At 44.1% G+C, this 15,177-nt stretch overlaps 1 protein-coding gene across 1 annotated transcript; it reads left to right on the plus strand.

Moving 5' to 3' along the window:
• The first annotated feature begins 365 nt into the window (after positions 1–365).
• On the plus strand, positions 366–8,110 carry paip1 (poly(A) binding protein interacting protein 1). Its single transcript, XM_060066061.1, has 11 exons — positions 366–824; positions 1,338–1,486; positions 3,624–3,863; positions 4,318–4,430; positions 4,548–4,659; positions 4,777–4,902; positions 5,390–5,496; positions 5,773–5,890; positions 5,992–6,046; positions 6,463–6,544; positions 7,248–8,110. The coding sequence occupies exons 1-11, from the start codon at positions 632–634 to the stop codon at positions 7,345–7,347; spliced, it is 1,395 nt and encodes a 464-aa protein (XP_059922044.1). The 5' UTR covers positions 366–631; the 3' UTR covers positions 7,348–8,110.
• Positions 8,111–15,177: the final 7,067 nt, after the last annotated feature.

The following is a 15,177-nucleotide window of genomic DNA, read 5'->3' on the forward strand; positions in this document are numbered from 1 at the left end:
TGTGTGTGTGTGTGTGTGTGTGTGTGTGTGTGTGTGTGTGGTGTGTGTGTGTAGGTGTGTGTGTGTGTGTGTGTGTGTGTGTGTGTGTGTGTGTGTGTGTGTGTGTGTGTGTGTGTGTGTGTGTGTGTGGCGTGTGTGTGATGTGTGTGTGTGTGTGGTGTGTGTGTGTGTGTGTGTCTGTGTGTGTGCGTGTGTGTGTGTATGTGTGGCTGCATATATGTCGATACAAATTATGTGTGTATGTATGTATATGTGTGTGTTGAAGCTTGTGTATATGTGTGTGATGAAGCTTGTTTCTATTTTCGACAAAAGCATTTCTAAGACAATTTGCATTTCCACCCCCCGCCTCTAGAGGTCGACAGACTGATAGCAAGCGCGGCGTACTACCACTATCATAGGACAACGGATTTGTTGTTAAAAGGAAGTGGCCATTATTGGCACACAAAAAAGTTGTGTATTTGGGCTCTTTTAACGCAGTGTCCCACCAGGAATCAATATGAAAGAGAGATAACGTGTAATACGCTGTAGTTTAAGAACATTCTGTAGATATATTTACATTTTTTAAGAGCGTACATTTTCTAAAGCCCATGCAGCTCTGATTCGCTATTTTTGCCCAACCGACATAACAACCATGAACGACCATTTCGACAGAGCTCCCGGGGCAGGAAGAGCCCGAATGCCACCAATATCTCCTGGCCTCGCAGGTGGCGGAGACGGGGACACTAAAACATCAATTTTTTGTCAAAGGGAACCACTTAGACAGCCGAAAACATCCCCCCCTTTCGTGGAAAATAACACAAACAGCAACGACCAGGCCAGCGGAGGTAGGAAGCGTTCATGTTCCTCAATAACGTGTAACGTTAGTCACAACAACAGTTACGTGTTTTACTAACAGCTGCACGTCTCTCCACCCATTCGTTGCAATTCTTCTTTATTCATCGTTGTATTAATAACGTTATGTGACATTATTTATTTTACCAATATAGACTGTTGAGGTTGTATTTGCCAGCAGGGGTCTTAAGAAGAAACGTAACTGGAGGTGTTCAATGTTTTCTAGCCAGCTAACGTTACTAGATTTCGGTCTTCAATCTTAGTTTGACATTTTACACATTTTTTTGTGTTGTTTGCATGGCCTAGAACCAAATCAAACTCGAAAACGAGGTGTCTGTTTTTAGTAGCATAATTTTTTTTTTTTTCAAGGTGCTGATCCCCCTCCATGGTGTCTTTTACCGCTAATATCCAGTGTCTGACCCACCTGCTTGCCACTTGTTGGGTATGTTGTAGCAATGCTTTGAACTATTAAAATATTAATGCTGTTTGTCCTTTCTCTCTTTGAGACTGCAGAAAACAGAGTAAATCCCAACAGCCATACACCAACAACACAGATGTATCCAAAGGGTCTGGTGTTGATACCCTGGTCATGTCATCGAAACTCTCAGCCAGTGCCCCCGAGTTTGTTCCAGCATCAGCATCGAGTTACTTTGAGGTATGTCAACCATTGGGACGAACCATTAAAGCATGCACCACATTATCCCTGTTGGGCATGCTGGGGTTTACGATGTCAACAGTTGTGAATAGGGAAATCCTTTGATATTGCCTGTTTCTAATAATATCCTAATAATTAAACATGGACTTCTATGATGATAGAAGTGCTAGGGTTTTTGATATATTTAATCAGTTCATCAGGAGCAGTGTTATGTACATAGCATATTATTTATACTGATTAAATTGTTAATGTACCTTCAATATTTTCTTTCATGAATACTTTTTTACAAATGAATTACATTCTCACTATTAATTTCACATATTACTATATGACATAAAAAACGGTTTAGCTATAACCCGTAATTGCAAACAATTAGCTAGCTACATGCAGGGCATGTCTATTATTAGGAGTAATGCAGCACATTCGTTTGGGGGAAAAACTAGGCTAGTGGTCCAGATGTTCAGCTCCCAGCAATGCAATAGTTGTTTCAAACCCTGATATCTGCAGTCTCCCGTAGGCCTCATTCAGAATTCTGCCATAGCCCTCTACCCTGCTCTGTTCCTTCATCACAAACCACTTGGTATCGCTTTTGATAAAAGCTTAATTTAAAAAGGTAGAAATAGAAAATGTATAGTTTGTGTTTCGGTCTTCATTAGCTTGTGCTAACACACTAGGGCTTTGACTTTTGCCCAAAAATCATATTCGAAGTTTGTTTGTTTATTAATATTAATATTCAAATATATTTGAATATTTATTAATAATATTTTGACCATTAAATGCCTTTAGTGAGACCTGGATTGGGCTTCGCGAGGTTTGTTTACTGCGTTGCTATGGTTATCCCTGTTATCCCTCTCTTGCGTGTTCCAACGGTATATTAGGTTTCTAATAGTCTGGCTGAACGGAAGTGGACAGCGTCTATTTAGCGGCCGATTTGGCCGCGACTCCTCCCCTTCCGGTTGCTGGCGTTACCGTATTGTGCTCCCCCTCAAACTCGAAAACTAGGCAGTATGGCGAGTTTTGAAGAGGACTTTGACGGCGCTGTAAAGTTGGCATGTTTGGCTCTTTCCGTGGAAAATTGTTTTCCAAAGAGACACATGAATAGCAGTTGGTGGTAAATGGCTATAGGCCTACAGACACGTTTTCGAAATTGTTTGTGGAACTAGACATCCAATCTTGTTTAATTTTAATATAATGTAATTACTGATTACTGACTATCTGATTTCATTACAATGGTAGGACCACAACATAGCCTATTTTGACATTACCTTGGAAAAGCCCAGACTCCGTCTGGCAGGATTCTCCCCGGGGACGATGCGTTTGCGGTCACGACTATCGCCGGTTGGTGTGGATTTGGCGCATCGTTTCACTCTGACAGCGGCATGAGCGTTTGACATGGATTTAACCAATGAACCGATCCGTTCCACTTCACAATAGCTCCTACGGTATTTCTTTAGTAGTGTTCTACAAGAACCACATATAAATGTTAAAACGTCGTTCGTTTTTATAGGTCCCGTGAGCTCCTCAAGGGCCAAAGTGTATGGTGGCTTGAAATCATCGTGACAAAGAATCAAACGATGTTTGTTCTTTTTATCTAATAACATTATCTCCACATAGGCGACATACATCGTTAATGGTTTTTTGTGGCGTTTGGGATTGAGCCATTTCTGACAGCCTCTGAACGTCAAGAAGTTCCGTCAAAGTAATTCCCCCCCCGGCACTATTTTGCATGGACACCGCTGCTGCTTCCCGGGCTTAGCCCCGCCCTAGACGATTGTGATTGGTTTAAAGAAATAAAAACAGGCCCGCCCAGTTTCCCCACGGATAGACGGCTCGAGGTAGCGTGGCTCCAGACCATTCTACTTGCTGTAGTTTGGTCTGGCTTTGCGAGACTAGGTTTCTAATAAATCGCTGCCTAATCAATACTTCATTCACTGCCTCTTCCGTGGTCATTACAATATTATGAATAGACTGCGTCTCTCTCTCTTGGCCTGCCCATAACGGGTTCGAATATTAAGGGCTGCCTAATATTCGTTTGAATTTTGATTTATTTTTTGATATTCTAATTATATTCAAATAACGAAGTTCGGAGTCAAAGCCCTACAACACACAAACGCTAATACTGCCCCTGCGTGTACAGGACCCCGCCTATCAGGACTACGATGGCAGTGGCGCCCAGGACCCCTCCTATCAGGACTACGACGGCAGTGGCGGGTACGCCGAGCCGACGCTGGCCGAGACGGTGGCCGACTTCCTGGGCCACCTCAGCTCCTCGCCGGGCTCGTTTGACGCGGACGTGGGGTACATCGTCACCATGCTGAATGCCTGGGTCACAACAGAGGAGCTGCTGAAAGACCTGGTGGAGCTGATCTACACGCAGGTACAGGGACAAGCCGGTTGGCCTTGACCTATTCTGGAACATTGATTATTGGATGGAAGGGGTTAGAAGGGTACTAGATTCATCCCTGGGGTGAGAGGGGAAGAGGGGTGGGGGGAGTATTTTAGTGTAATCAATATGGTGTTTGCATTGGATAGTATTGTACATTATGGATATATTTTGTTATTATTTTAAGATGTATTCCTATAATTGATACTTTAAGATAATTAGTGCTATAATAATATCATACGATTGTTAGAACGAAAAGGGCCAAATAAAGGATATTGATGTTAATCAGGTGTTTTGCCAAATCTCTTTAACATACTCCCCCTCCTCTGGAACGCGTCAGGTATTTTCTCCTATTGTGTGTGTGTGTGTGTGTGCAGGGGGGGGGGGGGGGCACCTATGATATGTTTCTTAATAAAACAACGATGGGTTGATTGATTTTAACTTGCAGTCTAGTGCTATTCCCAACTTCTCCTACACGGGTGCCAGACTCTGTAACCACCTGTCTCAACATCTCAAAATAAGCCCCAAGAGTGGAACCTTCCGCCAGCTCCTCCTGCAAAGGTGACCTTACTCTCCCAGTCTTAACACCGCCACCTGCCCATACGTCTCCCATTCTTCATGAGGAGCCTTTTTTTAAACTCCGGTTTGACCCCTCCCAATGTATGTGTGGGTCCCAAGGTGTAGACAAGAGTTTGATCACAAGGACAAGGCCGTAAAGGGCGACCCCACCACCCGGAAGAGCTTCCACTCCTTTGTCCTCTTCCTGGGAGAGCTCTACCTCAATCTGGAGGTAAAGATCCTTTTGCCTTTCTCTGACTTTCAACACACAAAACGGGGTTTCCTATATTTTGGACCATCTGACCACGGGGCAGCTGAGTTATTGGGAACTTGTTGTCTTTTTGTCCAGGTGAAGAGCCAGACTGGACCCCCAAACAGAGCCGACATTCTTCTGGGTGCTCTGAGAGACCTGTTGGACTGTCTTTTCTCCAACCCCGACGACTCGAACCTCATCTGTGCTGTCAAACTGCTCAAGGTAACTGCAGCATTCCTCAACACGTGCATCGATTTACGATTGAGCCATGCAGGAGGCAGGTTCATCCAAAGCGACCGTGAATAGTCATTAAAGATGCTTTAGGTAGGATTCAAGAGTTGTAAAGAGAGAGCATTATAGAACGTAAAGGCAATTGCCCTGATTTGAGCGCCCTCAAATCTAATTAGTTATTAGATTTGTTATATGGCCAACAAATCTTATTATATGGCCTTTTTAACAAATTACACTAAAATAACAGCGTTTAAATATTACCTACAGCAACTTTCAGAAGGACCCGGTAGGGATAAGACATCATGGAGGACAACAGATATGTAGGCGGCAGACATTGGGGATGAGCCCAAAAGTCTTTGGGCTAGGGGGTCAAACACCCCTCACCACTACTATAACCTCAAACAAAAGTGTCTGTATGAAATTTTCAATTGTTGGTGTTGAAGCAATGCTAATGCAGATGATGCCTGTTTCCCTCCAGCTCACTGGCTCGGTTCTCGAGGACACGTGGAAAAGGAATAAGAAGTCGGACATGGACAAGTTGGTTAAGAGGATAGAAAACACCGTTCTGGATGCCAATTGCAGCAGGTGCGTAAACTGGAGCCCAGGCTTTAGCCCCCAAGGGACCGAAGCTTGGATCTGTTCAGTGGCTCTGGTCGAGCTGGGTTCCCATGTAGGCCAACCCTATCATATGGATGCAGTGAATTTCCTTTGCATGTAATGAATCCTCCACTAATGCATTGAACCAGAAAACATTGAATGCAGAATCCCATCTGTAAACGTTTTAATTTCCCACTTTGCGATGCAAACGGATCTGACGTTAGACCTTGTCGTGGGACCCCGATACGTCCGTGTGTTCTCCAGGGACGTGAAGCAGATGCTCCTGAAACTGGTGGAGTTGAGGTCCAGCGACTGGGGGCGGGTCCACGCCGCTGCCGCCGCCAACTACGCCACGCCGGACAACGACCCCAACTACTTCATGGTCTGTGGTCAAACCACTGTCTCGGTCGAACCCGCTTATCTCTGCAGTCTGTCTTCTTTGTGTGCGGTTGTGACCGGACTGTCTTTTTACTTGTGTTGCAGAATGAGCCCACGTTCTACACCACGGATGGCACGCCGTTCACCGCAGCCGACCCAGGTGGATACATCACAACGTCTTCTCCTTTTGTCTTCTTCTACAGTGTTCTCTATGTTGTTAGCGAGCGCTACAGCCAAATCATCTCAATGGGTCTCAACTTGAAATGGTCACAGTAACAAATAGAGATAATGACATGAGCTGGAAAGTGAATGCACCAGATGTCCTTCCCAAACAAGGAAACGTCGACCCGGTGGTAATGTTGAACAAACACCATATTAGACTTATTTAGATTTATTCCTGGGGGCAATTTTGTAGCCAATTGCCAAACAATGTCCATTATTCCTGCAAGTTGATACTGGTGGTGGTGGGAGCTTGAAGTTGCAAGCAAAGATGACGTGTGAACCATAAAGCATGTGGTGTGCTCTGTACATGTTTTGTATTCAAACCTTTTCATTTTCTGTACTGTTCTTGTGCAGAGTATTCTGAGAAATACCAAGAGATCCTTGACCGGGAAGACATCAACTTCCCAGAGCAAGAAGAGAATAATGGCAGCGACTCGTAAGTACAAGAACAGAACATGGTCGTACCGATGGCTTTGGATAACGTGTGTTTTATCAATTCACTGCAGCCACTATCCAATAAGTACCACCCAATATCCATTAGTCTGGCTTGGACCTACTCATTTAAAATTGGCATATGTGTACGATTGTCCTTTCCTCTTAATAATCATGGGTCGTTGAGCTTCATTCGCTGCTCTGGGTAAAATGTACTTGAATGGTCACGATGGATATCTGTACCGTTGTTCCACTGGAATTGAGAAATTGCCAGCCTGGCATGAGTTAGAATGCGTTGCAGTACAGTACAGTGCGGTGCAACAGAAACGCTGCCAAGGGAAGAGGTCACGTTCGGGCCACAGTGAGCCCGGTAACCCCTTTTGAGGCAAATGACCGAGGGCCAGCTTTACATTGGTCCCCCGCCGCCATGGTCCGTGGGCCCCACTGAACCGGGTGGACATGATTGTCTGGCCCACAATGTAACTGCAGGGGGGAGGGGAACGGCCTCATATTACATTAGTCAGCAGATAGGTATGAAAGAGGGTCTCGCCTGGCCCCCCTCTCTCCCAGCACCTGTCTGTATTTATATTTGTCCCAGGTGCATTTGTGACATTCCCTTGTGAAATGTGAGACCTTTTTTGGGACGCCTGTGCGTCCCAAAAAGTTCCGGAAGTGGAACTTAAACGAGTGATATAATGTGTTCACAGGTATGAGGAAGAGGAGGACGACGAGATGGACCCAGAGATCGAAGAAGCCTTTGAGAATTTCTGTTTGGAATCTGAAAAAGAACGGGCGAAAAGACAGTGAGACACAGAACCGACACCGTCCCTTTACTCGCACAACATTCGGGATAAGCTTATATAGCCCTGTGAATAGTTTGCACTTCCGTTTCAGTTGCTTTGTCAGGAAATGATGGCTATAATTAGACAGCCATCAACTGGATCAAACATCTCAGCGTTTGGGTTATTCAGACTTTCCTAGTTCAGTTTCCATTTAGTTGACTTTGAGTTCCTTTAGAAACCCTCTTCCCTCTAGAGACGACAGCTGGAGAGAAATCGACAAGAGTGCTGTGTGATCCGAACAATTCTGAATGGTAGAGTAGTTGACACACAGAGTCTTGGTCAGATGCTGTTTCTGCCTGTTTGTTTTTTTGTTTTTAAGCTAAAAGAAATTTACATTTAACGCCAGATAATATTTCTGGCTTTTCTGTTCAGGGGGACAGTTTGATTTTCAAATCTTAAAATAAATATGCACTGATGGAAGAAGTGCATATTACAATATGCACAGTGTACAAACACTGAGACTGGTCAACTGGGTTGGTTGACAGGGTTTTCAGTATTCAGTTATTTTTATTGCTCCCCCATATTAAAGGTTGTTGTAAACAGAAACTATTTGGGCCTCATAATTAGAATTGAACCATATTTTTAAAACATTTAAGTGTTTTTTTTTGTTCCATGCGGGGTTAAGTAAAGAAATGTTAAAGTACATAGGCCAACCTTTGTACTTTTTTGATAGGTTGTAAATATTATTTAAAGTTTTGATTGTGTGCAATAAATACTCAATAATGTGACTTCTCTTTGTTCGCCTTATTTCTCCTTTGTTGGGTCATTCCACCCTAAATAAAATAGAAAAGGCTGCAGTTAATCTTCAGTATGCAAAACATTGTCGGTTCTTTTGGCTTTGTTATTTTTTTATTCATTTCATCATAAACACTATTATTTCGCATACGTGGCTGCCATCTAGTGGACAAATATGACAATGCAAGTCAGTTTACCGAAAATGTATATAAATTAAAATGCATCTCGACTGCCTATCGCCATATTCTCATTGTGCAGTAATATTGTTGAGCTTTGATGGAATAACATTTTGTAAAGACTACTTATTACTGGGGCGCCGCAAAACCTTTGCCGCGCTGCAAAACTTGATTTGCGGCTGCGCCGCAGTTCTGTTGCTCGGCAAGTTTTGCCCGCGGTACTTCTGAATTCATTCACAACCATGGCCGACATTACGAGCATTGCATGTCTTTACCTGTTGTGGAAGAGGGAGAGACGTCTGAATGCCCGTCGTTTATGGGTTCATGAGACCATTCGGAGCCGTACAGAGCTCGGTGAATTTCACCGTCTTCTGCAGGAGCTCCGTCTGGATGACGAACGCTTCCAGCGCTATTTGAGGTTGACTCCGGCCCAGTTTGATGACCTGCTAGCTAGGATCGGTGCTAGGATCTCTCGGTTGGACATTTATACTTATATATATATGTATTGGACACTTATAACTGGCCACGGTGGTGTTGAAGATCACCGGGTATGCGGAGACTGCAATTATTATCTTCTCCATTTTAGCGCTTTGATCTGGATCAGGTAGTGAACTCAAAGTCACTCCAAGGGAGTAACACTAACACTGATTGGCTGTTACGGGCATGTCACTCAGTGGCAACGCCTCAATGGCAACGCTGTTGAACGCTGATTGGCTGTCATCACGCGTTTGCTTCCGAAAAGTTGAAATATTTCAACTCGAGCAGCATTTGACGCGGCGCAAAATACGTGAACGCGGCCGCCGCCCGTGCCCGGCAGCGGGCACGGGCATGCTGCGCTGCAAATCTGATTTTGACGCACCGCAAATCAAATTTTGCTGCCCGTTTTCTCGGCAGCAAGTGCTGCGGCAGGAAAGCAGCAACGCGTCTCTACATTCACTTTTAATGGGATCGTGCCGCGCGTCAACTTTTTGCATCTTTTGGTGTGAACGCAGGACTTGCAACACCAGGCAATGCAGATAGGAAACGCCACATCATCCACCCTGACTGAACACCGGCACACCCCAGGGCTGCGTGCTCAGCCCTCTCCTCTACTCCCTGTTCACACATGACTGCGTGGCCACACACAGCTCCAACACCGTCGTCAAGTTTGCTGACAACACGACCGTCATCGGCCTGATCACCGACGGCGACGAGAGGGCGTACAGAGAGGAGGTGAGAGCCCTGACATCTTGGTGCCAGGACAACAACCTCTAGCTCAACCTCAGCAAAACTAAGGAGCTGATTGTGGACTACAGGAAGCGACAGGAGGCCGAGCACACCCCCATCACCATCAACGGGACGACAGTAGAGAGAGTCAGCAGCCTCAAGTTCCTCGGGGTCCACATTTGCGAGGACCTGACAGCGGACAGGGTCATCCCACGGGCCATAAGACTACTGAACTCCTGAGCTACTTAGCTCACCCCTATAACTATTCATAACTTGCCACTTAATACCAGTCGATATCTGGATAAACACGTCTGTTTACATTTTACATTTATTTAGTTTTTCATTTAGATCTCTGCTCCCCTACTTGTGTTCCTCTTATACACTTTGTGGTAACCCGGCACGGTGAGCGAACCACCACCTCCCGAAACAGGACACAACTTCGCTGGGCAAAAGCCAAAAGGGCATGTTTAATCCAAAATCAAATAAAGCCACATACTGAAAATAATACAACAACGAAAAAACCTGGGAGGAATCGACGGTCCTATCCCCGGTGGGTGGAATCCCGTCACCCACGAGGACCGGTCTCTCCGTACAGGAGCTCCAGGGCTTGGAGAGCCCCGAATGAGTGGAGAAGCAGACTATTTAAGGCCCCGTTTACATGAAGGGAAAACGCAGATATTTCCACGCGGTTTGGCCTCTCATTTACACGAAAACGCAGTTTTAGTCAAGGAAAACGATCATTTCTAAAAACTCCGGCCAAAGTGGAGATTTCTGAAAACGCCGGTTATGTGTTGTCATGTCAACGGGGAGAGACAGGGTTTTAGGTTCTGAAGCGTCACATTATGCGCCAGGAAATTTGTATTTTCAATTTAATTTCAACTGGGTTTTCAATACTGTAAAATATAATCCAGGTCCTTAATCTCTATTCAATGATTCTCTCCTCTGCATATTTGATAAATCAGTAATTAAAACCTTTTTTGGTAATCATTTGTGTTTATCACGCTGTTCATTAATTTCCCTACTTCTTCCCTACCTTTCTTTGTTGCCCCTTCCACTCTTCTGCCCCAGCCAAACTGACATACTCTCCTCTCCACGTTGTAGCCTATGTAGCTGTCCCCCCCCCCCCCCCCCCCAAGTCAAAAAAAAGTTAAAAAAAAGTGTGCTGTTAAAATTGGGGGTGGGAGGATTTTTGTATTAAAAACTTTCTTATTGTAACACATTTTGTTCAAGTCCTATTTCTTACACATGCAGCCATTTGGACACCATTTTATGATAGCTGATAACCAATGTGCACACTGTAATACTATAATGAAGAGGACATACAGGCAGTTTAAATAAAAAGAGATATAACTTTATTGATCTTTGAACTTTATAAATATGAAAGATTGCTCCATATAACACCAGCAACTTAGTAAATGTATGTAGGCCTAGAAAAATACAGTTCAATGTTATTGCTTAAGAAACAGATTCCTTCCAACTAACTATTTACGAAAAATGCAATCAATAACTTATGTACAAATGAATGGTTACATATCAACCAGCAACAAAGTTGGAGTGGCCTACACACATAAATAATTGTAATACACCAACATTGGAAACTGTCATACATAGCTAAACAAGCAAATGAAAAATTAAGTACCAACGCTACTGAAATGTTAGACTATTAACAATAATATAAAATGTGACAGCCCCCTGATTGAGTGATCAGTGTAATGACTAATTGACTAATTGAACTAAAACCATGTGTGGTCTCCTCCTTGTCATTCCATTGAGCCGGGCTGTGACAAGTGGGGGCTCGTAAACAATTGTTCGGATTGGTAAATTGGACATTTTGGAGGAGTATCACACATTTAGTTTTAGAGCATTTGTCTGGATTGGGGTAGATTGTTTGGGGTACATCTACAGGTGCTGCTATTTTGGTATGGGTTCTTGGCTTTGGGAATATCTGGAGTTTTTCCTGGCAGGCTTGGCAACTTGCTCTAATAGTGTTTGTTTGCATCCTTTTTGTTTTATGTGGTAGTGAAAGCGGGTAGAGCTATATGCTCGGGATCAAGTCTAGGGTGTTCTGAGGGTTACTGCATAGCAGCGGCTTTTCAGAACCCACTGGTTTACAGTGAGTAAATACCCCCCGCCAGTAATCACACGAAGACTAGGGAGGAGAGTTAGCTTTTGGGGGTTATCTAGTCTAGGGTAGGGGAAGCTCCAGTGTTCCTTTAAGCTAGTACTTATATTGCTACCTAATATAGCACATTGTTTTTTTGGTTGGCTCAGGTTGCTATTGTTGGAGCAGTATGGCTTCTATTGTAGAGGAATTTGTTCGGTTTCCTTCTGAGGCATTGCTTGATGGCTGCACGAAGGATCAGCTTTTGTCAATTGCGGATTATTTCAAGGTTCAGATTGCAGCCACTCGTCTGAAGGACACCATAAAACGCATCCTTAAGGCAAGTTTGATGGAAGAAGGGGTTCTGGCTGCTGATTACGGTAGTGAGTTACCAAGCACAACTGTTTCAGCAGGGGGTAGTTTCACTTTTAAGTTTTTCAGAAGTTGGAAAATAGGGGAGAAGCAAACTTGTGTGGATTTTACAAGTGAGCTGGTGACACATTTTGGTCATTGGTGTTCGGCATCCAGTGTTTCCTTTGAAAGAACTGTGTAACCTTGTTATGGAACAATTTAAGCAGTCTGTGCCTAGCTTCATAGCTACTTATATCAATGAGCGAAAAGTTAAAACTCCTGAAGCAGCGGCTGTACTCGCGGACTAATATGTTTTAGAGCTGTCAGTTAAACGCGTTATTAATGTAAATTAACCCAAAAAATTCATTGTTAAATTGCATTATAGGCTTTTTTTTGTACCGTCCTGTTTTGATCAGTATATGCCAATGTTGTTATCAATAAAAAAAACATTTTGCACAAGGCAAGCCGATGCACTTCTCCATGTTGATAAGAGCATGAAAATGAGAAATTAATGGGACAAAGAATTCAAGGGATATTTAGCATGGGGAAAAAAAATATGATTAATCGCGATTAATCGTGAGTTAACTATGGCATTAATGCGATTAATCGTGATTAAATATTTTAATCGCTTGACAGCCCTAGTTTTAACGCACAAACGTTTGGGGAGCAAGGTTCACGGTTAAGATTCAGAGTTGGCGGGGAGAAAGATGAATCCGATTTCAGTCGGGGTTCCTCACAGAGAGAGCAACGCACATTTGGGAACAACGGACATATTACAACTTGTAATTATTGCCAGCGAGAGGAAGAATGAGTGCCCCTTGCTAAAATAAAAAAAGGGTTTTAGTACATGGCCTGCTACATCTGCTGAGTTAGCTGTTCCACTTAGTAGCTCAAGTGTCTCTCCGTATCAGATGCAAACTAAAATGTTGTGTACAGCGGAAATTGCTTCAGGGTATGCCCCATTTATATCAGATGGTTTTGTGTCCCTAGTTGACAACAGTGAGAAAGTTCCTGTCAAAATTTTGAGAGATTCTGGGGCATTAAATACCTTCATCAGGGAGTCGGTCTTGCATTTATCTCCAAACTCGGACACAGGGAGTTGTGTTACAATCAGACGAATGGGATTGAACACTATTTTTGTGCCTGTTTATACAGTTCGGTTGTCTTGCAATTTGGGACAGAGGGACGTGGAGGTTGGTGTGCGTCCAGCATTACCAGTCGATGGTGTTGACATTATTTTAGGCAATGATTTTGCAGGAGTATGTATTTGGCCTGATGCATCAGCTTTTGAGGTGACCTCACAGGGGTTTTGCGTTTCATCGCCTGTAGGGGCACAGGGTTCTCGGGTCCCTGAGCAGTCAGTGTCTCCTGTATGCGCAGTAACTCGTTCTATGAGTGTGCTGCCTAGTGTTGACGTGTCAAAGGCTGATTCAGGAGAGGGTAAGGATGCCGAATTTGCATTAATGTGGCCAACTGATCTTGTGTCTGTTTCTCGAGCAGAATATGTGAAGGACCAGAACGATGATCTTTTAATAAATGAACTGTTTGACAAGGCCGTGCCTTCTCGCAATGTGGGAAACAACTCTGGAATGTATTTTCTCCATCATGATCTGCTGATGAGGAGGTAGATCCCTCATGGTGAGAATTTGGCTGAGGGTTTAGTGGAGCAGTTTGTGCTTCCAGTGAAGTATAGACAATCTGTGATCAAGATGGCTCATGATAATGTAGCTGGACATATGGGGGTGAGGAAGACTTATGATGTGTACTGCGACATTTTTCATACTTGCCAGGTGACAGGCAAACCAAATCAGTGCATTACACCTGCTCCCTTACATCCTATACCTGTGATAAGTAAACCATTTGATTATTGATTGCGTTGGCCCGCTACCTCGGTCAAGATTGGGTAGTCAATATTTGTTGACTGTGATGTGTCAGGCCACCAGGTATCCGGCTGTTTATCCACTGCACACATTTTTTTATTTCTGTCAAGTCAGTTGTTTGAGCCCTTAGCAAGTTCATTTCTGTGTTTGGGATCCCCAAAGTAATCCAGAGCGATCAAGGCTCAAATTTCACATCTCGGTTGTCTGTCCAGGTCCTCCAGCAACTTCATATTAAACATAATAAATCGTCGGCATATCATCCTCAAAGTCAGGGTGCACTGCAGCGATTTCATCAACAATTAAAATCAGTACTCCGAGCTTACTGTACTGAGTTGAAGGTAGACTGGGAAGAGGGGTTCCTTGGCTCCTGTTGGCAGCCAGAGAAGTTGTGCAGGAAAGCACAGGTTTCAGTCCGAATGAGTTGTGTGTGCCCTTTAGTTATTTTTTAGTACATGGCATGAAGATAATTATGAGCCTTTGATTGATATCCAGACATTTTTTGCGGAGACACATTCCTGCTCCCCACTTGTATCGGAGTGAACGAGGATAACTACTTCTGGGCCCCATGAATCGAGGGACCCGTCCACAGCCCGCTAAAACAGCTGCAATACCAAGCTTGGCCGCTGGGCACTGGTGGATTGCGGAAGTATGCACTGTTCCTGGGACTTTGGCATTTACAGGTGAATCGGAAGGCCCGCCCAGGGTATATATATTTTTTAAAGGCGGGGTCGGGGGGTTGGCAACTGCCACCCTCCATCCTGCAGGAGGCGCCCTAGGCTACCGCCTAGGTGGCCTATGCCTAGAAACGCAGGGTTTGGTTGTTTCTTCAAAATCCCTCCACCCATTCACCATCGTTCAGTGAATTATTGAAACTATTCAGGTCTTCGTACTCATGGGTATTGACTCCAAGCCCCTGAATCATTTCACTATAGTGGCAACGGGAGAAACAAAGGGGGCAAATGATTTTGGCATTGAGTTTTCTGCAGCCTACCGAAATAATAATAAAAGGTGTGTCAAACACTGACCCCCAGTGTAAGGTGCCGCTCATCATGTTGTTTTTACACCATGTGATGTTTTGACTCTCTTGTTCGATCTTCATTTCCATTGCTTCTGTGAAGGCTAGAGTCTTCTTCATCAGAGCCACACTTTCCTTCACCTTCATTCTTTTCTTGGAGTCATTTATTTCTCTTCATGATATTCCAGATTCGTTAGCCTCTCCCGCTGGGATGACTCAATATTTAATCGTGTATTCGAGTCCTCTAGGCCTGTGCTGGCATGCAGTCTGGCCTCAAGTTGTCCTGCTTTGGATTCTTCTTCTCAAACCATCCGTTATTACATTTGTCTTG

This window comes from Gadus macrocephalus, chromosome 11 (genome assembly GCF_031168955.1).
Source record: "Gadus macrocephalus chromosome 11, ASM3116895v1".
In the NCBI taxonomy this organism is placed as follows: domain Eukaryota; kingdom Metazoa; phylum Chordata; class Actinopteri; order Gadiformes; family Gadidae; genus Gadus; species Gadus macrocephalus.

What these genes read in the sequence shown, in the direction of transcription:
- paip1 (XM_060066061.1), top strand. Translation starts at nt 632, where the DNA reads ATGAACGACCATTTCGACAGAGCTCCCGGGGCAGGAAGAGCCCGAATG. An exon ending in CAACGACCAGGCCAGCGGAG is followed by an intron (nt 825 to 1,337) that starts GTAGGAAGCGTT and finishes TCTCTCTTTGAG; the next exon opens with ACTGCAGAAAACAGAGTAAA. An exon ending in CTGGATGCCAATTGCAGCAG is followed by an intron (nt 5,497 to 5,772) that starts GTGCGTAAACTG and finishes TGTGTTCTCCAG; the next exon opens with GGACGTGAAGCAGATGCTCC.